The sequence below is a fragment of the Zingiber officinale genome, chromosome 1A (assembly GCF_018446385.1).
Source record: "Zingiber officinale cultivar Zhangliang chromosome 1A, Zo_v1.1, whole genome shotgun sequence".
NCBI lineage: Eukaryota > Viridiplantae > Streptophyta > Magnoliopsida > Zingiberales > Zingiberaceae > Zingiber > Zingiber officinale.
The window spans coordinates 179,939,441-179,965,615 of record NC_055987.1 but is presented as its reverse complement, the minus strand read 5'-3'; the positions used below and the strand labels follow the sequence as shown (position 1 = coordinate 179,965,615).

Here is a 26,175-nt window from a genome sequence, read left to right as displayed (position 1 = left end):
CTTGAATCCTCCGATTTACAAACATGCTCAGAACAATAGAAACTTTCCCCATCCAAATTAAACACAATAAGATGAAATAAATAAGATTACCAGTTCGTTGTAACAATAGGTAAAACTCACCATCCAACAGTCGATTCCACGGTCATCTGTAAGGAACTAAATCAACAAATTACAATTAGCCACTACGGGAAAGATATTTCCTCGATTTCATTGAGAATCCATTTGTTACCCATTATAATAATATCCATCCCGAAATAGTCAACTCTATTATAGCAAGATTATCATTATAATAATATCTATCCCGAAATAGTCAACTCCATTGCAGCAAGATTACCGGTTCATGTTCCATACATCAGAGTAAATTATGATAATTTAAGTGCCAAAAGAAAGGCTAAACTTGAGACTCCAACAACAGCGATAGCTCCAATGATACCTCTTCTCCTTAAATATGTCCACAGCCATCGAGAAGCAAAATGAAGACGACAGGAAGCACGGAATGTATGCATCGAGAAATTCTGCATAATCCAGGAACTAACAGTGAGAAAGCTACTGCTGGATGGTTTCACTGAGTATACTAACGTTTATTTCCTGCGTATAATAAAGTAAAACCTTACAAAACAAAGATCCATCTTCACTTAAATTTCTCCTGTTTTTTTTAGTATTTTTCCATTTAAGCTCCTCGAAGAAAAACAAAACCCCAGAACACATGATGCTAGAGTTTTATTGGAAATTATATAAAATACAGCTTGGATTTTTTTTTTTTCAATATGAAAAGGAAGTTCAATGGTTTAGCTTCCAAACAGTCCCACCTAGGTTTAATTACATTTCTTGAACATTACTCGCCCATTGATATACAAATATGCAAAGTACTAAGATTTAAAGTCTTGAGTGAGCTAAGGTTTCAATCTCCAACCAACTCGAGATGGTGCCATGCATATCAAGTGCAGCACCCAAGGTGTGTTGAACACCAGAAGAGAGGATGAAGGAATAAGAGGAGCTTATTTGTGTACTCTCCAGTCTCATTGTGTTCACTGTGCCGTTAGGTTTTTTTTTGCATAATGTTGTTCCAAATGCAACTTATTTGTGCTGAGCAGTTGTTCCATATGCCAATCCATAGGTAGAAATATTTTGCCCAAGCCAACTAATACAATGAAACTTTAAACCCTGTGTCATACCCACACACAAAATCCATCTAGGTATTATTACATTTAACAAGTTCAACAACGCCTATTAATAAAAACACTAGTTTCATTTTTCACATGTTACTTATAACACCCATTTCAGCCAGGAATGCCTCGTGACTGCTGTTGAAGACTTCCATGGAAAAGCTCTGAATGCACCAGAAGGATAAATTGAAATAACACAAAAGCTATAATTTTCAACCAAGTAAAATATATGCTTCCAAATGTAACAACTATACAAAACGGATGCAACATGTCATATTATAGTAAAGAATAAAGCTGCAAGAACTGTGTAATCCATGAGTCATGATTCAAGGGTATTTACCTGGAGATAGCACAAATTGTTTTTAAAAAAAGAAGCCAAATAATGTGACCGGCTTATAGGAAATCCATGTCAATTGACATTGCATTTGAATTCCTTCCCCTCACATCCATCCACAAAGCCCAAATGCTAATTAATGCCATCGTCTAAAGGGAAATGGAAAAATGCGAAAGAATTACCTTTGGAAGCCTCTCTTGATAGGCAAGATGGTCCACATGAAGCCTAACATTTGATGCAGCAGGAATCCAGAGCTTGATGTCCACATCAGCATAACTTCTTGACAATATATCATATAATGTTTCTGCACCACTCTCAATAGCCTCCAAAATGGATAATTCCCGGGCTCTGCGATGCCTACATATACAAGCTATGATCATCATCTTCCTTTTTAAGCTAAGGCATGTTCCATATTTTTGAGAGCTCACTATTTTTTCAAACACAAAAGTAAGTAAAAAAGGGGGAAAAAAAATCATGATAATCTTCTAATGACTACCTCAAAAAAGATCTGAGCATTCAGACAGTTGTGCACACAAAATAAATTAATCCTCATGGTTTTAGGGAAATCTGCAAGATAAATGATAGATTTGGGAAAATACATTGATGTATAGCTCGATCTGCTTTTGATCATGGTGTGACCCCGGTCCAAATACGAAATTATTGGCTAGAATGACTGTTGTCGAGAAATTTACGCACACAGAGAGGGAAGAAGGAACAGAGGTGCAGCATTTATTCACTTCGAAGCACGAAGCAGTAAGCACTGCTTTGTTAGGTGCGTCGGTTCGCTTCCTCACGCGCGCGGAACAGAACCAAACCAAACCAAGGACTGGCAAAAACAAACCAGGTCGCCTGCAAGCGTGAGATCCACGAGCTGGGGATTTGCACCCCTCCTACGCGCGATGATCGCGTGCGTCGCATTCGGTTTATGGATTTCCGGCTCGAACCCCCCGAAACCACCTGATTTGGGCTCGGCCCGCGCATGCGTGTAGGTCCCCTTAACTTTGCTAAGCAAAGATGGAAGGGATCCATATATAAGGTCTTCCAACCTTCTTAGCTTAGCAATGTGGGACTAAATGCATTCACATATGCATTACCATAACAACTAAAAACAAGAAAAATACTTTGAATTAAAAACACAAAACTCAACAATGACATCAATACAAAGTCAATGGTAGTTGATAGAAAACCCATCTAGTCTTATAAGATATAAACAGTCATTCTTCAACTGTTTTAGCAATAAGAAAGGTGCAAATATTTAAGAGGGATGCTCAGAAATTTTATGCATGAGCTTCAGAAATCTTGGATCTTTTTAAGACATTATTAATAGAATCAAGACTAGATTGTTGAAATGGAGAAGAGTTCTTGAAGGTTTATGTGATTGTCATATATTTCTTACCCTAAAGGAAAAATTTTATACCACAAAGGTATGACTAATCATACCATATGAGTTATAGGCAATTAAGAAACAACACATAAAAGAAGTGTAAAAAAAGAGGATGCTAAAAATAAAATAAATAAAGCCAAAAGCAATTAGGTGTGGATTCAAATATAATAAAATGGAAGGACATTGGTTAAGATGGTATAAACATATTTAAGACCATTTGGACAAATTAGAGTTGGTGTGGGAAGTGAAAGGAGACCAAGAAAACTCTAGGGAAAATGATTTTAAAAATTAGGACATTATAAGTAATATGACCTTTCAAGAAATCAATCATGAAATATAATCCTCATAGATCACAACCAAAAGTTGACTACAGCCATTTGTCCTCGTATTCTTTAGTTACAGCACAACTTTTCAGATATACAATCTTATTCTGAGTTAATTTCAACAGAAACAAATATGCTACAAATTTAAACAAAGCTCCATTGTACACAAAAAATTGGCTTTTGTTGACAAGATAGTTGGCTCAAAAAATAATACTCATTCCAAAAAGTATCTAATTTGCACAAGTAAAACTCAATGAGAAACGTGGTTTTTCTCAAAGAAAATTTCCTGTAGAAGGTAAAGGACAGGTAGCATTTCAGTACATTATTTAATAGAAACACTTTTGGCTATTCAATAGATTGTTAAATTAGGCACAGAAAGATTTCCAAAATATTAAAATAATACAGTATATAGTGACATACTTCAGGTAGCCACAAAGCATCTGTTTTGGCCAAAGGTTGATTCTACCATGCATTGGAATTAAGACGTGTGGTGAGAGCTCCAAGAACTTGTATGTCGTCTGGAAATAATCCTGTGCATCCAAAACTTTTAGAACACATCAAATGTGCTCTTCTTGGATAATGAATAAGTCAAACTACCAAGTGAAGGAATTTCCAAATTAAAGTGATTGAGAATATATGACAGATAAACCACAAAATATTCTGATACCTAAAATTTGACTAACTAGGGTTGTAAGGGTCATAAGATGGGGCAAGTTTGGGGGGAAAAAGCCACATCATATGTAAATAGGCAAATTCAATATAGTAAGAAACTCTAGCTCCCATCATGGTGAGAGATTTCGAGAAATTAACAAGGCAATCTTCATCAGAGTTCATTATTATTAGGAACCCAATCGCAAATACCATATATTCAAAGGTGCAAAGTACAATATTGAATCTACTTATGGGTGTAACAACTATAGAAAAGGAGTTGAATTTCAAATTTCAATTGTAATTGGCAAGTTGGTATTTCTATTTTGGGTGTCAGAAGTTTGGTATGTTTTGATGTAGGAGTTTGACTGGATAATTACATTTTTTAAAGATTTGAATTATTTGCTTCTCATTTATTTAGGGGCATTTTATAATAAAGGTGGTTTCCAATATATTTATCATCTTTTGAATAATAAAAAAACTCCTCTTTATTAATCTTGTGTGATACATGACTCCTCCATGGTATCAAAGACGACACTAATTCCTCTCCCACATTCATTTATGACCACAGTCGATGCCATCTGCAAACACACAAGCTCACTTCACATGCAGAAACTATCAGCAATTCCTCTAGTGACCATCCTATGTCTAGTCTTCCCACACAAACTTCTCCTGCCTACCCTCATCGACATCGGCATCTGTCAACAACATGCAATGATGCTAAACTCCTCCATGCAAGCACATTAACACCTATCAATGAGCAAAGCCAAACCTCCTCCAAGCAAGCTCCTTCATGTAAGGATTCTTGTCATCAACCTAGAGCCAACCTTTGTATGTGTTCAGAGAGATCTTGCATGTGTCTGTTCACTTGTATCCATGCAAGACTAGTGACAATTCCTCCATATTCATGCTAATCTACTCCTAATCCCTAACCTTGTTATAGGTTATTAGCCGATGCTAGCAACATTCTCCTGCTTGAGCATCTTAGGCCCCATGCTCACCAAATTCAACCAGCAAGCCTTGTGATTGTGGAGGCTAATTCTATACTTTTCAACCCTGTAAATGAAGCTTTATTCTACTTGATTTCTCTAGAGCTTCACTTGATTCAAAATGTCAAATTCATTAACTAACTTTTTGATGCCTTCTTGACAGTATGTGAGAACCATTTGAAATAGAGTTGAAAAATGCATGACTAATGAGACCCGCTTAAGCTTTATGGACATGACAAAGTGTACATGTTTTCTTATTACCTTTCATGCAGTGAGTGCACCTTTGCTAGTGTAAACCCATGTAGTGTATGGTGTTAATGAGCTAAAGGTTTGGGTAGCAAAAGCTGACTACGAAACCACAAGTGGAGGGAAAACCCTTGACTTCTTGTATTCTTAAATTGCTCGTGTCACTTCTTAAACAATGACTCATAAATTGTCTCCTTTGTACATGGCATGCATATTTACTTATGCTTATTGCTTGCTTAAATTTTATAGTGATGCATAGTTATGATTGTTGCTAATATTATTGCTTTCTTGCTGTATGGTGGCAAAAAGGCGATTCACTCGCCCCAGCGCCTCCGCCAACTCATCCCAGGCAAACTGCTTTCTTGCTGCATGTTATAATACTAAGTGGTTTATCATTTCTACTTCTTTACTGTTGGCTCATGCTACAACCTAAACCATGTCTAAAATGCTAAGTGAAATTAATAACTTGATACATAGCATGTTTTTGATGCTAAAAAAATGACATGATAATTCATAACATGCTTAAATGTTGATTGAATAAATAAAATGACTGTTAATACTGGAAATAGGCTAGCTGTATTATCCTACCAACTACTTTCTTAGAGAACATTCTGTCTGTCATCTCTAAACCCCTAAATTTACTAGAGGTGATTACTCATAGTGTCGAATCATAACGTTAGAGTTGCTCATAGTTGATTTTGCCATTTTGCTTTCTATGCATTTTCTTCCATACTAGTTGATTTGTGCATATAATTTTTATTTGAAACTACTTTAAATAAATTTTCATTTTTTTGGAATATGATTAATTGTTCATAACCTCCATTTAGTCCCGCGTAGTGAGATGCGGGCTAACGTAGGAGCTGTAAGGTTTAGAATGGTTAGCTACTATTAACTTGGCTCAAGCATTTTGGGGTCAGTGCAAATCTAATCCTAAACATGGCAAGGTACTAGAAATGGTTGCTTGTATGATGGTATACATCAATCATTAACTAATCTAAAAATAAATAAATAGTCTAGGTAAATATAAGACTAGGTAATTTATATATTCTTTCTAACACAGGTATTTGCCAAATCAAAAACTACATTAATTAACTAATTATGCTAAATAAAAAGATATAGCAAAATAAAACTTTTACAAAGTCTAGAAACATTTTGAGAATAAAATTCCTAATTTATATTATTCATAATATCTCTAAACCAAGTTTAAGGGGAGGGGAGTGTTAAGATCCAATTATAAGCTCCGTATATTTTAAAGACTAAAATGTAAGGTTATGATAATAAATATAAAAAAATACACATAAAGGGGGTTGAATAGGGAATTAAATCCCCAAAAATTTCCCATAGACTCCAATAGTCATGTCACAACAAAAGAAAGTACCTTCATATTTCCACCAGTTCTAACATCCAGAAGAGCACTCCCCTGCCTGACAAGAAACAAGAATATAAAAAAATATTGATGAATAAACCACATCTGTTTGCAAGATGGGTATCTCCTCCAGCTAAGCAGGTATTATGTGAATTTATGTTTAAAATGATATTACATTATGGTATAGGGCCCAATGTAATTAATCCTAGTATCATGCTGCAAACAAGCAAGTGAAAAAAAAAAGCTAGGAAAACTCACAAAAGTACTTTTCAGATATTCAAATCTCAGAAACTAAAGTCGCTCTCTCAAAGCAATTACTCTGTAATGTTTTGAATCTCAAATTCTTCACATAAGACCAGAATTCTGTAAATGATCTCTAAAGCCATATGTATGCAGTCAATGGCAACAGATGATAGGTAGTAGGTAGCCAAACAACACAACCAATGAGACTTGTTATACAAGTTTTGTATGATCTTAAAACATTGCCTCCAAATAGTTCAACAAGCTTTCTACAGCTAAAGGCATCTCCCACAAATAGCTAATTAAATCAAAGTCCCAAGATCTGAATTTTCATAGAAGAACAATACAACAGAAATGACTAGGCAAACAATGGTACTTCACAATCACCAAAAGTGGCCCACAAGATTTTTTAGATAAGCTTAGAACTGAAAACTCATGGACGTAGTAAATCAGGCTTACAATGTTAAGAAAGAAATAACATATCCTAAATGATTTCTTTGCCCATCTTGTTTTCAAGTGATTCTAATTGTTAGAAAGTGCAAGAAATGTAGTATATATTAATCTCTTCATGTCATTCAGCCAATTGTTGTCATGAATCATAATTTCCAAAATCCTCCTTCTCTAGTGATAGAGCTACACCATGATATTTATCTTTCTTTTAATATTTGAATTCTTACCCTACACAATGGTCCCCAACAATGAGTGAATTTGTGGAAGCATGACGTAAAGCAAGATGACCATCTGTATGACCCTAAAATAATAAACACAGCCTCGGTAAGTAAATGATAAAATGTGATATTTAACATGCATTGTTACAATATTTTTTATTTGTTATTGAATTGATTGAGCATCCAGCTGAAGAAAAGAGAAGTCCCAAAATAAATTACATGTACAAGACCACAAGTGAGACATGATTGTTCAAAGGTGTTCTTGTGAACTCTCTTGGTTTTCCAACTCATAGAATTCAGCCTGTTGCACATAAAAACTACAAATCCTTGTCAATAGGCTTCCTATTTCTGTTCATTGTAGCAATGCAGATGACAACCTCACCACCTACACTTGTGCTAAGGTGTTAAGCTGAAAAGGCACTAGATGAACAATTTCTGGAAAGTGCAGGGAAATAAACTTCACTCACTGAATGCAGGTATATAGACAAAAACAAGCCCAGGGCATTTAAACAACTGAGCAACTAAAAAAATTTCACACGGGGCAGGGCAGTCATATATAAGATCAAAGTTTCGGTGAACATCATTCCTCGTGGATGTAAAATGTATTGTGAAAGAAAAAGATAGTCAGGAACAAAATTTAAAGTGTTGACCCATGCCACCCGAAATGGACAGTATTTACCATTCTGGCACGGTACCGGTCCAATTACCTACTAACACCGCGACCCCACGGGGTCGCAACACTTGTGCATTTACCATTTTTTTTAAGTTAATTTTTTATTTTTAAAATAGGTATTTTTATTATAAATATTTAATAAACTGTTAATTATTATATAATTATTAATTATATATAATAGTTATCAACATAATATATTATTAATAATAGTTATAAAATATTAAGAATTATTTAATTTTTAAATAATTTTAAAAATAATAAAATATTTTATAAAACAATTAAATTTTTTAATATATGTTGAAAATTGAATGTGAATTTAAAATAATGAAAAAATTTTCCAAAATATAATGCTTATACATTTCAATAATTTTTACAAACTAAAAATTTAAAAATACATTCAAAAAATAATTTAAGACCTTCAAATAATTTTATAATTCTCTTTGAGCCTTTTGAATAATTTTATAATTTAAATTTTAGTTTTGAATTTTTCAAATTATTAATTTTTAAAATAATCTTTACAAATAATTTAATAGGTATTATCTTATGAGAAAATATGAACTCAATACCACAAAATATCATATCAACTGTGAGTAAATTTAATAATTAAATATTAATAAAATTAATTTTAATTAATATACACTTTTATTTATTTATTTTTTTTAAAAAAAAGTACCGAAACTGTATCGGTACCGGTTCAAAATCAAAACTATAACACGGATCTAAATTTTAAACCTTGGTCAGGAGCAATATTTAAAATCTTGAATCGTACCTCCCAATACAAGCGAAACATTTTGTTCCACCCGCTATATATAAATTAGGAACTTAGTAGGCAGTAAATTAGGAACTTAGAGACCTGCTATGTATAAATGTTCTATTGGCTATACAAGTAAGAGAAATATAGATTGCTGGAAATTAGGAACTTAGAGACCTGTTATATATAAATGTTCTATTGGCTATACAAGTAAGAGAAATATAGATTGCAGTAAATTAGGAACTTAGAGACCTGCTATATATAAATGTTCTTATGGCTATACAGGTAAGAGAAATATAGATTTGGATACAGAATACAAAAGGATACTTTAAATGGTAAAAGTTAATACCGGTGCAAAAATTGCTTCCAATTGATGATCACAAACTTTTATCTTCTCCCCGCCAGATAGTAAAGTTCGATGAAGATGCCATTCATCTGTCACACTTTCCAGTGAATTATATATATACATTATATAAAATAAGCTCACTCTTAATCAGAAAGGAAAGAACAAAAGTCTCAAGAAATTATGAATGTGTCTCCTAGTGTCATTCATTGATGTGGCAGCCATGTTCTCCCAACTATTGGGATTAATTATAGTTAGATGACAATAAAAGAAAACTTGTGGTTCTTTTTTTTGCTTGCAACATGGTTGGCAGTATCATTATGAATATTGTAAATTTCAAAATCATAGGCATGACCATATTAGATCAAATGGATCACTAGGATCAGAATCAATAATAAAATCATAAAAGTAAATATTTAATGAATAATACAACGAAAGATATTAAACAAAACCTAAAAAATTATGTCTTTCGTTTGATTAAATATGAACATTACAAATTAAAAAAAAAAATAGAGCATTATTAAGAATTGGATTAATTTAATCTATTCAAAGTCTGAGTTAATACAATTCCAATTTAAAATCTGATTTAATTCATCAGTTATCAATTTATTAAATTTAAGTTAAAATTTATTTTATTAAATAAAATTTAAAATCAATTTAAATTGATCTAATTCTGATTAAAGAAAAACGATTTTAATTGGTGTATTAATTTTAGTTAGTTATCTAATTCAAAAAAAAAACTTATTTAATTGCAATTAGATTAATTAAAAAAAGATCTGATTTAGTTTAATCAATTTAATCTATGATTAAAATTCCAATTAATTAATTGATTTAAAATCTAATTTAATCAATTTAAATTACCATCGATTTAATTAAATTAATTTAACCTATGATTTAATTTATTAATAAAACTTATCTAAAATGAATTAGATTACACTAAATAAATTAATTTAAATTATACTAATTATAGTTACTGTAACTAATTTATATTTAATAACTTAGGTAAGTTATTAATAAAATAAATTTTAATGAAGTTAATTAAAGGTTTACTAACATTAACCCTAAACTAATATTAACAATTAATTAATTACTATTAATTAAACATAATAATTAGTTTAAATAATAAGCTCACTTCTTGTGACCCCACCTAGAGAGATTCCACACACAGCATCACCTTCTCTTCGTTCCTGTCCCAAAACTCCAAGAGTTCTCCCACTCTTGGCCACAATCCAGTGCACAGAAGAAAGCAAACCTTTTCTCCTCACCCATGACCACATACCTTTGGCCTTTCTATCTCACTTTACATACAACACAGCCACCATGTCACTCCTCATTGACACCAAAGTCTCTCCTTGTGTTTCTTCTTCTCAAAGTTAGGATTTCTCTAGACTTGTATCTATTTTCTTCCTTTATTAGCTCCACCGATCCAATCTTAACATCTGCCCCCACCTACAAGCATCCAAAAGGATTCCTGAGTGGCATTGAAGAAATCAGCCAAATCATGCAAATTTGCTCAATTTAGCTGATTTCTTCTAATTTTCAAGTGATTTAGACTGATTTAGCATGAAATGCAATCAATTTAAAAGTTGATTACTAAATATTTCAACATTTTAGGCATGGTGTCTGAGAAATCATTCACAATTTGATCAGCTAATGCTGAGCCAATTTAACTTGACTAATCTGAACCGATCCAACTTGGCTGCTCTGTATTGAGATCAACCGAGTTTGCCGCTATGGTTTGCAATGTAAAAACACACAAATGAAAAAACATTCCCTTTTATTTAAACTCTCAAACTTTATGTTATAAATTAGTTTGCCACTGCCTATCTTAACCAGTGACTAGCAGTAATGCAAAGTGCAAACTATAATGACCAATAGATAACTCAGTTGGAATATTCATGTACCACAGGATGCTTGAGGATTGAAAATGTAAGTTCGAATAAGAACTCACCTCTTCCTATGCGATGACTAGTGTTTTCATGTGCCAACAGAACTGCATCAGGATTGCATTTCTGGATAACTGTGAGGCCTGGAAGCAATATAAGAATTAAACATAGAATAATCTGTCACTTGTTGGCAAAGTATTGCCTAGATATCAACTCATCTACAACAGAAATTGCTACATTCATTTATGTTTTTGAATTTTGAACAAGAAATATAAGACAACAAAAGACATGACAAGAGCTTTGGGGAAGTTGAATGCCATATCTTGAACATAATTGTAATAATCATAGTTTGATATAGGGTACAGCTTTAGACTTAGATCAAGCTAAAGATTTCCTGCAAGGACAAATGAAGCCTTCTATCGGGAGTTTTTCATGACTAACTTCTGATAAAAAATTATATATATATGAGGATTTCATAATCTACAAATACATAAATAGTAAAGGGTGAATCTAATCGAATATGGACCTGATCAAGAGTTCATTATTGATGAAAATGCCATGGAATAAATAGTCTAATTCCCTAATGGTGGAGGGGGAACTGATTGTGCATGATGGCGTATCGGCGACAGCATGTGTATGATTCATTCTTCAATGTCATTATGGTTAAAACACCCTTGTTCCACTATAAGCCTAAATTCATCTGTTTATAGGTCATTATATTGGCAAGGGTTTGGTGGTGCATTCTAGCACTTTGCTAATACATGAAATATTGACTAGTATCAACTCATTTTATTGCCACATATAATTTCAATCAATTACATGTATAAAACCTACCATCAATATGATCATAGTGATGATGAGTAACAAACACTAGTAACTTTCTTGGTAACACAGCTACAAGATCTGCGAGCTGATGAGAAAAAAAAGGTTAAAATTGAATAATAAATAGAGCGACTACTTAGGCTGTTAAGGAAGAAGCATAGCATTTGTAGATCCTACAAAACAAAATTCTACCAGAAACATGTTCAATGAATAATCGTATGTCAAATGCCTTTTGCAGTGACAAATAACACAAATAATATTGTCTCAGAAACTAGTGGTGCAGTTATTTTGCATCTAAACGTGGCACACTAAAAGCCTTGAGTTACTCTAGACATATGTGTAGTCTTATACTGAATTGTCAAATTATAATGTGTATTCAACCATTCGCCGCATTGCATTGCAAGTTGATCGTGTTAGGTATCGAGTTTTATTGCATTTAAATTTTCTTAAATTATTTATTAAAAATTTTAGATGACAAAATCAGTTGAATCAAATCAACAAATTAGATTTTGGGTGTTGAGTTGAAGTTGGGTTTGCATGGAACCCATCGCATAGACACTATGATTGAGATCAATTTAGATTCCTTTTGATCAGTTTAGAGTTAAACAATATTATATTTAGGATAGATCAGTTTGGTCACATTGGGTTGAGTTAGTGGAATTTTTTAGCAATGGAGCATTATATATCATCTCTCCTATCTCTTTTCCCACATGGTTCTCTCCATGCATTTGCTACTCACCCAATTGTCTCTCCCTCTTCATGCTCCATCACCGCACCCTCCCTTGTCATGAGCCCATGTCGCTGTCGATCCCAACTACCTGTCATCAGTCACCTCCTCTCTTTCACAAACCCCTCTCTTTTTTCTCCCTTTCTCTCACTCTCTGCTCTCATCTCCCTTTGTTTCACTTTTGCATGTCACCGTCCAGAGTTCAATGCTACCATCGATCATCTCTCCCTTCTTTTCCCTCTCTTTTTTTCCTCTTTCCTTGCTCCCTATGATCGACACCTATCACTAGGCCACCAACTATGCACCCACCGTTTGTTTCCCTATCTTCTTCTGTCTCCTGCTTGCTCTCTTTCTCCCTCCTTTATTGTTGTATGTGCACGCACCTTTGTGTCAGTCACTATGCCTTCAGGTGAAGTCATTGCTACCACTTACTGTCTTGTGTCTGAGGCGTCACCACGATGGAGCCTCGCCCCAATACTTCGATTTTGAGCAAGTTGAAGGTAAGAATTCTGTGAGTTTTTTCTAGCGGTGTTGTTGAATGATCACATATTTTCGACTAATCGTGATCTATTTAGGTCTGATTAGCTCAAGTATTCCATATCACTAGAACACCTATATTGTTTAGCTGTCCAAAGAAAATTAGTGAAGTAAATACTTAGGTTTATTATATTTTTAAGTTGGTTTTTTATATTTATGTTGGTGTATTTGGTATAGAATAGGGAATTAATAGTTAGGTGTTTGTAGAGGAAGTTAAGTTTTGTAACTTGGATTATATTGAGGTAGTTAGGTCAAGATTGGATCCATCAACCTTGCATTCTAATTAATTCTTAGATTTTGTGTTATTATTTAATTTAATTTATTTCAAGTCTTTCTAAGTTGTTCATATACTTATTTTTGTAGATACGCATCCGAGGGAGCACATTGACTAGGTAGAGTTTCAGATTCGTACTTGGTGTATATTTGAAGTGGGTAAATCTATCCTTTGACTCATTACATGTTCCTATACATGGATTAAATGTGTAATAAAAATATTATGCATATGTTGCGGATTCTGAAAAGAGAATTAAAATGATATTAAACTAGTAAAATGGGCTTTAAAAGAAACTGATTTTTTTTCTTATTATGTACATGTGGGTGATCATGTAGGGATTAATATGGAAAAAGGTTGTTTGTAAAAGATAATTGATACTCTAATTACTCCTCATTTGATACATATCTACCATGTTGATTTGTATGTTGATATTCCTTTACTTTTTAGATGATATAAACCATCTACTAATATGCAAAAAAAATTAGCAAAGCCTTAATTGAAAAAGGTGATTTAGGTTAGTTCCTTAAACCAATCAATGAGTGAACCCAATGTGGAATAATTGTTGTATAAAGATTTAAAGTGAAACAACATTTGTTATAAATAGATACCAAAAAGTGAAATATCTAAGCTTACCATTTTACCACAACAGTTGACTGTCTGACATGGAGATGTGTTAGTGAGGGTTCACCTATGTTCAATAGTTATTTGTGCAATGTGTTATATCATTTATCATTGGTAAGGGCCCCAGCCCCTATGTTAGATGAATCATTTATACTCTAAGGACTTGCTCTAGTGATTCACTTCTTAGAGAATTTATTAGTGACGATTAAAAGGCGATAATTAAAAATAGATTAATTTGTGATAAAAGATAGTGATCAATAATAGGAATAAGGTATTATAATTTGGTGATAAGTAAAAAAATAGTTAACTATATATTAAAATACAGAACTCAAATGGAAATCCAAAGTTGTAATGTAAATTACGACATATATGGTTTCTTGAACTCTTAATGAAGATTAGATTCTTACACATATTTTCCACTGACTAGCAATTTGTGCTTACTTCCCATATTTCTATAGCTCTAGTTTTGCAAGCAAGGGTTGAATTTGAAGTCCTAACTGATTTCAACAAGTATATAGAATTACTCAAAGATCCTTGACTTGCAGGACACCATGTTTGGTTTTACTTGTACTTGTTTTTTGTTTGGCATTTTGCTAGTATATATTCTTGTCATACTCTCGTTTAACGAATATATATATATATATATATAAACTCCGCCCATGATGACCGGTTATGGCCGGTCCCAAGCCCGGATAAAGGAGGAGGGTTGCGTTAGGTTGCCAGCCAGCGTCAAACTATGGTAAATATTTCATGAATGAATCCATTAAACTATTGTGCTAATGCTAGGTTGTTCCCCGGAAGGAACGCGTTGCAGGGTCCGACTGTAACGTCTCGGCAAGGACCGCTACATCTCCAGAACTCAGGTGTAGTGATAAATATGCAAGAGTTCGCGTTACAGAGTCTGTAACGTCTCAGCAAGGACCGCTACATCTCCATGAGAACTTGGGTGTAGTGTTAAATAGGCAAGAGTTCTCACACCATAGGTTAGATAAGAACAAATATGATAGGAAAACTAATAATCTAAGATTTGGAACATGGAACATGGAACATAGGAACTCTCACTGGTAAATCAATGGAGGTAGTAGATATGATGATTAGGAGAAAAATTAATATTTTGTGTGTACAAGAGACAAAATGGACAGGTGAGAAGGCAAAAGATGATAGAGAACTCGGGTTTTAAGTTATGGTACACTGGAAAGAGTAGAACAAGAAATGGAGTGGGTATTATTGTAGATAGTTTGTTAAAGGATGAAGTTGTAGGAGTAGTTAAAAAAGGGGATAGAATTATAGCCCTTAAGATAATAGTGGCGAAAGAAACTATGAACATAATTAGCGTATATGCACCACAAGTAGGATTAGATGAAGCTACCAAATTAAGGTTTTGGGAGGACTTCGATGAAATATTACAAAATATTTCACCAAATGAAAGGATTTTAATAGGAGGTGATCTAAATGAGCATGTCGGAGTGAAAACGAGGAATACGAGAGTACATGGGAGCTATGGGTTTGGAACGAGGAATGAGAAAGGGAAAACTATATTAGATTTTGCGATAGCATATGACCTTATATTAGCTAATACGTTTTTTAAGAAAAGAGAAGAACACTTAGTCACATTCAAAAGTGGAAATAATAAATCGCAAATTGACTTTCTTATAGTTAGGAAGAAGGATAGAAAGATTTGTAAAGATTGCAAAGTCATCCCTGGAGAAAGCTTAACTACCCAACATAGGGTAGTAGTGTTGGATATACGCCTTAAACATAGTATCAATAGAAAGAAAATATATACAATTCCTAGAATTAAGTGGTGGAAGTTAAAGGATGGGAAGCAACATATATTTAAGGAGAAGATAGAAGTACAAGCATTAGGTGAAATATATGATGACTCTAATACAACATGGGATAAGATGGTATCAAAGTTAAAAATAGTAGCTAAGAGTGTCCTCGGTGAGTTAAAGAGGCATGCACCACTAAGTAAAGAATCTTGGTAGTGGAATGAGAAAGTACAAGAGAAAGTGAAGGAAAAACGAATAGCTTATAAGGAATTATATATTTGTAAGAATGAGGAAAACTTAAAAAAATATACAATAGCTAAGAAAGAAGCTAAGAAAGTGGTGAGTGAAGCAAAAAATGAAACTTTTGAACGGTTATATCAAAAATTGGTTACAAAAGAAGGGGAAAGAGACATTTATAGAATAGCTAAAGTGAGAGAAAGAAAAATAAGAAATCTTAGTCAAATAAAATGTATTAAAGATGAATGTAATAGGGTATTAGTAAACGATGGAGAAATAAAAGAGCGGTGGAAGAGGTATTTTCATCTGCTTTTTAATGAACGTTTAGGAGACCAACTTAACTTGGGTAATTTAATTAGGTCAAATGAGCATCGAAATTTTAATTTTTATCGTAGAATTCAAACTTCAGAAGTAAAACAAACTTTAAATGAGATGTACAATGGAAAAGCCGTTGGACCAGATGATATTCGATAGGAAGTGCTTAGGAAACAAGGTATTGAATGACTTACAAAATTATTTAACATGATATCGAAAATGAAAAAATGTCTGATCAACGGAGGATAAGTACTTAGTTCCCTTATATAAGAATAAGGAGACATACAAAATGTGCAAACTATAGGGTATTAAACTAATGAGTCATACTATGAAACTGGGAAAAGTAATAGAAAAAGATTAAGGAAGGAGACCATGTGACGGAAAATCATGTCCGGAAGGTCGACAATAAAAGCTATACATCTTAGACAATTAATTGAAAAGTATCGGAGCAAAACAAGATCTACACATAGTATTCATCGACTTAGAAAAGCGTATGATAGAGTCCCAAGAGAAATTATATTAATTTTAGAAAAGAGAGGTGTTAACAGAATATATATCAACTAATTAAGGATGAATCTGCAATAGGTAAAGACTTCAGGCGAGTAACTAAAGCATTTCCAATAAAGATAGGGTTACATCAAGGATCACCTAAGTCCCTATCTTTTACACTAATTACGGATTTAACTCATCAAGACATTCAAGACATGCATGTGTTTTGATATTATTTTGGTAGATGAGACACGTGAAAGAGTAAATGCTAAGCTAGAATCTTGGAGGGAAACACTAGAAGGGAAAAGTTTTAAACTTAGTAGATTAAAAACAGAATATATGGAATTTAAGTTTAGCAATATTAGAAGTAATGAAACAATTGTTAAGATAGGAGAGGACGAGTTGCCTGGAACCGAGCGATTTAAATATTTAGGATCATTTTTACAAAATGATGGAGGGATTGAGAGAGATGTCTTACATAGAATACAAGCAAGATGGGTGAAATGGAGGGGAGCGTCGAGTGTTTTATGTGACCGTAAAGTACCTTTTAAACTTAAAGGTAAGTTCTATAAAACCGCAGTTAGACCTGCTATGTTATATGGAGCTGAATGTTGGGCTTTGACTCGAGCACACGAACAGAAGATGAGAGTTGCAAAGATAAGGATGTTAAGGTGGATGTGTGGGCATACAAAGATGGACAAAATAAGAAATGAGAGCATTAGAGAGAAAGTCGGAGTTGCATCTATTGAGAGAAAACTCCGAGAGGCACGTTTAAGATGGTACGGACATGTACTTAGACGACCAATAAATGCTCCAGTTAGGCGATGTGAAACTATGATAAATATGCATATCAAACGAGGAAGAGGAAGACAAAAAAAGACTTGGTTAACAACAATAAAACAAGATAAAATATATTTAAATATAGATGATGATATAATAGGAGATAGAGCTCAATGGCGTAAAAGGATTCATACAGCCGACCCCACCTAGTGGGAAAAGGCTTGGTTGTTATTGTTGTATATATATATATATATACCCTGCATGTGAGCGCTTGTGGGTGACGTCTAACGTGTGCGATCTGACTCGGCCAAAATCGATTTTTTTTAATCCCTCTCATTTGCATACAACTCTCTTCTCTCTCCTGCATGCAAGATGGTACTGGTTTTTACAAACTAGCACCAAGGTGGAGCTAGTCTTTAAAGACCGACACGTTGGAGCTGGTTTCTACAAACTAGGTCTAACATGAAGCTGATTTCTACAAACCAGCACCAACTGTTGGTGCTGGTTTCTACAAACCAGTACAAACCAGCACCAACTGTTGGTGCTGATTTGTACCAGCACTGTTGGAGCTGGTCTTTAAACACCAGCTCCAACGTGCTGGGTGCAGGTCTTTAACCAACACCACAATTGGTTTGTACAAATCAGCTCCAACATTGGAGTTTGCTTGTAGAAACCAACTCCAACGCGCTGATGCTAAAGATCAGCACTACAAACCAACACCACCTTGCATGCAAGAGAGAGAAGAGAGTTGTTGTAGATGAGAGGGATTAAAAAATATTTTTGGCCATGTTAGATCGCACACATCGGACGTCGCCCACAACGCTCATATATCATTTATTGTTATTATGGTTTTTTATTACTTTGTTCTACTGTCACAGGGTGGCTTCTAATAAGCGGAATGATGCATGATGCCCTCAGTTGTAACAGATTCACTCCAATATACATACCTTTGGTAGAAAGGAACTATGGAAGTGCCAAAAGAGTGATGAATATACACTACTAAAGGTGCTTTTGATGAGGTTAATTAAAAGCGCAAATCTAAGAAAATAGTTATGATTAAGAAGAAAAGAAAGATAATCTAAATGGAACCACATTAGAGAAAAACAAATAGAAAGAGTAAGAAGGATTAAAAAAAAGTGTCATTAGCCATCTCACAACCTTAAACCCTTCTTTCTGTGCAAAACCACAAAAATTTGAACTCTTGAAGAACTAAATTGACCAAGTACACAAGATGCTGGATCAAAACTTAAATCTCCATCCTATGAAGCAAACAAAAAGTAGGAAAAAACTTTAAATCAGGCCCAAAGGACTAAACAGTGAAAAAGGCCTAGATAGGAGCCCCAATTGATGCCAATGGATCTCTAGTAATTGACTTCTCCTGTCTTGGCCAAAAACAGCTAAAATACAGTGGATCCATCTAAAAGCTAACTTGAAATCGGCCTAGTGGCATCTACAGTCATCTGTCAATAAATTTATAAAACAACTTTACATGGCTAGACAGTAGGAGATCAACCTAAGTCATTCGCCAATACAGATTTGCTAATGTTAAACTGTTAGCTACAAAGAATCTTCCCATTATGCCGGACGGTTTCAATGTTGTACCAACATGATATCTTATTGAAATAGTACATTATTGAAAGCTTAAATATCAAATCCTTTAAATGCTGATAATTATAACTAAATCTCATAAGTCAACTCAAAAGACAGAAGTTCCTTACATCACCATGAAACTGCGAAGAGCATCCAGGATCTACAAGAAGAGCTTCTCCATTAGCAACAAAATTAGATTCTTTTGGTTCATGAAATGCATTATTTGCAACAACTACAACCAGATTTGTTGTGTGAAATGGCTTCGCCGTTCGACTTTTCATTGGGACAATTATGATACCTGGAGGGTACTCCTGATGCAAAAGAATATTGCTTGTTATCTCACCATCCTATCATCTTTTGTACAAGTTAATATATTTAAATAGAGAAGCTAATCATTGGATGAGTGACTCATCTTTTGTGAAAAATTTAAAGCTGATCTAATTTAATCAATATTAACTTGACGATAACTTGGACTTAACAAGCTAGGGATTGCAAAAATATGTTGGATCTTTATGTGGACATAAGTAAATCTCATGGTATCCCTCAAGTGCATAAGCTTATGTGGGTGCAGAAGCAGCTTAGGTGGAGGTATTTTATAAAAAAAATGCAAATTATTATTCTACATCATCATACAATAGCAATTTTGTCATATTGTCAATAAAGCCATATTCAATAAGAGGTCTCAATTATGGAAAATGATAGGATTTGAATTTTGCAACAATTTTCTGCTCTTGGTCATCCAATGAAGGCAAATATGGAAGGGAAGATAACATTCAGGATGTCAGTTATCAGATGTTAGAGACAAAATTTAAGAAAATAAAGAAATTTCTTGAACTTTTTAAGTAACTGAGACATCATGAAGATGAGGTGGGTCATAAGAAAAATAACCTGATAATGCAAGGAACAAACGGCTCTAAAATTTGTAGCATGGTCCAATTTAGAACTAAGTACTGTGAATGCATAAGGCCCAACACGGATGGCATTTGGTTTTACTTCCTCAAGCAAACCCAAGGCACTCTCCTTGGCCAACCACCAGCATGACTCTGGAAAAGCATCAGCTTATGTGGTTATATATATTTAAGTTACAAATATAACTTTTTTAATATCTATATATATATAGAAATAGTAGATAGAAAACAAGAAAACTGCCAACTACTAGATATATCATCACTTAATAAATACAAACCGCCAACTAATAGATAGAAGACAAGAAATATCATCACCTGCATCAATAAAGATTATGTTAACTTCTCATTACTTTCTACCACTTCATAAAAAAAACACAATTTGGAAAAGAAAAAACCATCATTTTCAAGGATAAGTAAGTTCCCTCCCACCATTATCTTTTACCCAGCTCTTATTAATTCATCAACAATTTTGAGAAATCATGAAAAATCTCGTGGAAACAAGAATCTCTATAAACACAGTTTCTCTATAAACACAGTTTCTAACTGTTGTAAACCATAAATCTCTAATCCAAGGTGTCAGTAACTTCCTCCTTTTACTAAAAAATATTTGTGGTCACTTGTTAGCTTCATCGATCAGTATCTTTGTTAGTATGACGAAGTAATTATTATGTAGGGCAATCCTTTCTTGAATAAGAATAGCCATCGAAGCATGCCCAAGTCTAGCTCTGGTAACTGTCCAATAGTTTTGCAAAAATTATGGTTGCGGTTCAAGGAGAAGTAGGAGAAATTTGAAGAAACATTGAGGTGAAAAAAACAGATTGCATAGTAGATTCTAAAAGTCACCATAGCAATTTCAGATAACTAATATGAGCACCCAACACAAGGATAAATTCCAAGAGTTAATACCACTGTTATTGGCAAATACCTGCAATTATTCCTTCCTTCGATTTCACAAATCCAACTATAAACAATGTATTGATAACAGGTCCTGGACCAAATTCAGGTTCCTTGACATATTTCCATACCGACCATATTCCATCAAATGTGGTCTGCAGACGCACTATGGATAATACCTACATAATAATCAGCATAAAAGAAATGTCTAATTGCATGGAGAGTGAGAAACATGTATAAATTTTTCATGCTAAAATTCTTTTCCATGTCAAATAGGTATATAAAGATATTGCAAGGCGCACAAATCATTAATGGCAGAAAAACATACAAGAGTTTGTTTCTCCTAAAAGGCTAAAAGGAGAATGACATAGTTGAAAATTGGCATTGAAGTCAATTAGATAACTATCACTACAGAAGATTGGCATAGTTAAAAATGCCTCTACAGAAAATAACTCAATGGACAATTCAATTAACATAATCTGCAAAATGAATATAGCTAATCATCACCAAACTCATCTGAAAAGCATTTAACTAAGGAAAAGATAAAAGAGTTTCTTAACTAATTTATCAGAATAAAAAATACCCTTTCCCATGGTTTGATTAGCAAGTAGAAATAATATAACTGATCGTCACCAGATTCATCTAAAAAAAATAGCTAGATTAGATCAAGATCTTCATAATTAACCACAAAGGTGCTATCAGCATAAGCATGTTCCCTATCCCCTTTCTGTTTCTCGACTAGCAAATTGCAAGAAGCAATATGTTATTAGTGGCCTTCACCTCATTCACAAACAATTAAAACCTTGTTCACCAAATGTTTCAAGTATATGTAGAATTTCAGCTAACAAGTAGTAGGACACGCACTGCCCATCATAGATTTAGTGCCCGTTAGAATCAGTAGATAACATAAACATTGAAGCAACTCTGGTACCGGAGTACCAACTCGGCTACACCATGCTTAAGATCCAAGGAGACATTTTATATCAAACAACTTTGAACTGTGACTTTTGGTGGAGAAGCATAATAATGTTTATTTGATGAAACTACACACATTTTGTGATCGCTTTATTGTGGGCATGCACGTGAGTTCTATGGGTGCTCTTCCACTTCAGCCTCTGAAGCAGTTCTTCTCAAAGATAGAAACGTGACACAACACACCGCAAATCCTCCATTGGTGCCACAATAGATCCTACCGGATCTTTGCAGCCCAAACAATCACTAATTGCTCTACACACAGGGCATCAATTTTCCAAAAACAAAAAAAAACAAAATTCAAATTCAAAGTTCTTTAAGATTATTTCCACAAAGGATGAGGATAGTGACTCTAGATCAACAAAAGATATAAAATTCACCTGTTCGAGAGAGGAATCGACATCGAACTTGCTCAAATCGAGCTCATTCGAGAGAGAACTGGAGCCCTCGATGACTGTATGCGACCTCCGATCTCCCTCCAGAGGATTCAGAGGCGCCGAGGGCAAGTCCCAGAGTTCGGAATCCACGAAACCTCGGTACTCCTCTTCCGGTAGAAGTGGCGGCGGAATCTGCTGGACTACAAGGAAGTCTTCATCGGAGGGGTTCCTGATCAAGGCCACGAGACGGTAGAGAGCCATGGCGACGCAGACAACACCGGCAACAGCTGTGCAAGGCTTGTTCAAATACTGTCTACTAAATCGGCAGATTTTTTTTTTTTAATTTATTATGTCCGTTGCGACCTATCAGTTCATCATTCTCAGGTAAATCAACGATCTTAAGTTAATCACCAAGATTAAGGCGGTAAATGAACTAAACATTCGCGAATAAATTTGATATTCGACTTGATAAAAGTTTATTTATGTTCATTGAATATACATAAGATTAATGAAATAAACAAGTTCTAACAGCTCGTTAAGTTAAACAAACAAGCTTGAATACATATGTGTTCAGTTCGTTAACGTTCGTGAACAATATTCGTGAACAACGTTGATGAACAATATTTACGAACCATATTCATTAATAAAACTCTTTTCAATATGCTAAATAAATAATAAAATAAAATAAATAAATTTAAATTATCAAACTTAATAACCAATCAAACAACTAAAAGTTTTAAACAATCAAACAAGCTTGAATTGAGAGCTTGATAATATCTAAATACACCAAGCTCTAGCCAAGCTCGAATTGAGAGCTTAATAATATCTAAATGAACCAAGCTCAAGTCAAGCTTCAAACAAGCTCAAGCTTATAAAAATAAACTAAGTCAAACTTGAACACTCATTTAATTTCAAAAGCTTGGTTCATTTTAAACTCAGCTCAGTTCGACTTGGTTACCTTATCAAACAAGCTTGAACACCCTAAAACTCAGCTCAACTCGATTTATTTACACCTTAACCAAGATTACTCGATTTATTTACCGCCCTAACCCAGGTTACTCCATCCTGTTAATTTGTGGAAGTTGAGATCCTACCGTTATTATTTTTTCCTAATAATACCTAGGTTGTGATTATTTTTCGATCAAAAAATATATGATAAACTCATTTATACTATTCAATTTACAACGAGTTATATGACCATTTTTTTTTACACTTGAATGCTAAAATGTTTAATTTAGGATGTTACAAAGTTTAAAAGGGATAAATTTAAGATTTACATAGTATCAGGCAGAGTGTAAAATAATAGTTAGAATTCAATTTTAAAAAATTATTTAATAGGTTCGAGTTCAGTTCGATACTTTTAAATAAGAGTCATACATTTTTTCGAACCAACCAAGAAACTTGTGAATTGGCTGCAACATCATATCTAAGGCTATTTTCAGTATTTTATTTTTTTTAATAAAAAACTTCATTTTGATGAGAATCAATTATGCAGAATTTTTAATAAAATTCTTGATAATTTTCTTCCAGTTGAATCTGTCCCAACCCAGCTTTTTAACAAATTTGCAAACTTGTAAAAGGTTGAAAGAAAGTGTTTTTTATACGCTGGCTTTTGTAAGTCATGAACATGAAACAGTCAGAACTGAGATGACATTTTCTCTCTTTTTTTTTGCCCATTTTCTTTAACTGGGAACAATGGTTATTATTACTTTAACATTTCTTCAGTGCAAACCAATTTTGAATACACTTGAAATTTCTACATAACTTCATTTCTGAAACTTAAAATCCTTCGGAAAGCAAAAGAAGACAACCAGCACTACCAATCAAGTTCATGCGAGCTTCATTGGCTTTCTCCATTTCATCGATAATAAGCAAATCAAAGGAAACTGTCACTTAAATATGCGATTCAGCGTTCCTGCTAACCTGACTCCACCCTCTGCAAGCCTTAGATTAACAATAGGCAATCTGCTTAAGAAATAATCGTCTGCAGGCGAACATTTTGATGAAGATTAGCCTTTTAAACGTCAGAAGTTTATGTTTATGCAAAACATGTAAAAAAAGCTAATTCTATGTTTTCCACTAACCTTCCAACACCGTGTTGTTTTCGACATCCTTGTATGCCCAGTTGCATGCAGTTTGTATGCTTTCAGATGCATATCTGTGAAACCCATTACAATTTAATGTTAAATAGAGGGTATTGATGATGAAAATAAGATCTTATAACATGTTATGTATTTGGAATTTTTTTTTTAATAAAAAAAGGATGAAACTTGGCTTCACATTGATGTTAGGTTTTCTATCCCAACTTTGTAAGAAGTTACTTCCTTAGAATTGCAGTCCCCTATCATTCTCATTTCATAGCTTAAGTGCAACGGTAAAATTATTGTCGCATGACCTGATAAACAAAAGGAATTTTGTGCACTGGATTATTTTTATTCTCTAATGAACACAGAGTGCATATTCTACTTACACATCAGGACAAGCGACCTTGTTATTGCTGCATTTCTCCCATTTCACAACTTGATCAGACCACTCTCCCTATTGTTCAACTAAAAGCTTTAATCAAAACTAACACAAAGACATCAATAAAAAAAGAAAAACTCACGGAAAATTATCTCACAGTGATGTTTTGTTTGAGTGCGTCGACAAATTCCTCCACAACATCGTCGTAAAATCGATCTTCTGTTGTCTCAATAATGTCTTTATCCCAGACCTGCATTGCAGCATATAACCGCATATGAAAATTAGTGTGAAAAATGGTGAAAGAGATTTTCAAAAAATAAACCAAATTCCTACTTTATGGAGCTCTGATTTCCTTCTAAACCAACGCACTGGGATCGTATTTCCTCCTCTATCAGAAGTAAATCCTACATGAAGAGGCTAAACAATTCCGAATCGTCATCAGTTGGTGCAAATGACTGAAGAAAGCAATTAAGAAATAGCCTCTTCTACCTGATGGATGTCACCCATTAAGTGAGAAAGGAATAGAAGTGCTTCAGTGAGATTATCTAGATTACAGGTAAAATAAAAAAGAGGAAATGAATTAAGTAGAAATGATATCAATATAACACAGGACATAGAAACTATCTTTGACATATTAATTACATTGTGATTCATCGACAGAGCTTCCATAGGTGAGAAGCTGATTAGTATAATTAGTGATGGCACCTGAGACACACCTCCCTTTCACACCATCTTCATCTTTGCAATCCCCTGTTCATAACCAACAACATATCATTGCTAATACTAGAACGATATTGTATGGACTAGAATACACATAATCAAAGCATGCATGAACACTAACTGTTGTAATTATAAGTGCAAAGATCATCAGGGGTATCAATGTAGTGAAGTTCCGACGACCAATGGTATCGAAACTTGATTGTATCTGCCCATGAGCAAAGGGTGCTTAGGTCGTTCTTTGCGTAGGCAGGGAGTAGTTCCTTAACCGCTGCAGCTGCTGACTCACTTAAACGATCCTGGGTAATCTGGCAAATAATCTGGTGGCCGACAATTCCCCATCCATAAGTGAAGGCTGGAAATGCTAAGAGCAGGAAGAAAGAGGCCAGCGTGTGAGAATTGAAGTAGAAGCCCATTTCTGTGATTGTGTTCTACACACAAAGAGGAAGAGATATGGTGGTTGTGGCCTCAAATGAGATGAATCCAACAGATTATATTGCAACACTTTTGAGCAAGAAAGCTAATGCAAAGCTGTAATTGTATTTTGAGGAAAGTTAATGCAAAGCTGTAATTGTAATTTGAGGCAAGAAACGCTTTGGCATGTAATGGAAATAATTAGATGTAACGGGGGATACGAATTGGCACAGCCAATTCCAGCAGGAA

The 26,175-nt window shown here is 34.0% G+C and overlaps 2 protein-coding genes across 3 annotated transcripts; both read right to left on the bottom strand.

Moving 5' to 3' along the window:
• Window positions 1–211: 211 nt before the first annotated feature.
• LOC122038542 lies at window positions 212–22,670 on the bottom strand. Of its 2 annotated transcripts, none has more exons than XM_042598337.1 (12): window positions 22,336–22,670; window positions 21,015–21,162; window positions 20,070–20,224; window positions 19,310–19,492; window positions 11,852–11,927; window positions 11,083–11,160; window positions 9,138–9,223; window positions 7,374–7,447; window positions 6,469–6,514; window positions 3,628–3,737; window positions 1,683–1,857; window positions 212–515 (listed from the first exon to the last, which is right to left on the bottom strand). In XM_042598337.1, the coding sequence occupies exons 1-12, from the start codon at window positions 22,591–22,593 to the stop codon at window positions 363–365; spliced, it is 1,542 nt and encodes a 513-aa protein (XP_042454271.1). In that variant the 5' UTR covers window positions 22,594–22,670; the 3' UTR covers window positions 212–362. The 2 variants fall into 2 exon arrangements, with proteins under 2 accessions (XP_042454271.1, XP_042454272.1); XM_042598338.1 differs by lacking the exon at window positions 212–515 and adding an exon at window positions 1,115–1,330.
• A 1,551-nt stretch (window positions 22,671–24,221) lies between these two features.
• On the bottom strand, window positions 24,222–25,955 carry LOC122007405 (endonuclease 2-like). The gene is made up of 8 exons (XM_042563274.1): window positions 25,637–25,955; window positions 25,438–25,545; window positions 25,285–25,340; window positions 25,129–25,212; window positions 24,953–25,045; window positions 24,803–24,870; window positions 24,417–24,490; window positions 24,222–24,316 (listed from the first exon to the last, which is right to left on the bottom strand). The coding sequence occupies exons 1-8, from the start codon at window positions 25,926–25,928 to the stop codon at window positions 24,222–24,224; spliced, it is 870 nt and encodes a 289-aa protein (XP_042419208.1). The 5' UTR covers window positions 25,929–25,955.
• Between the last annotated feature and the right edge of the window lie 220 nt (window positions 25,956–26,175).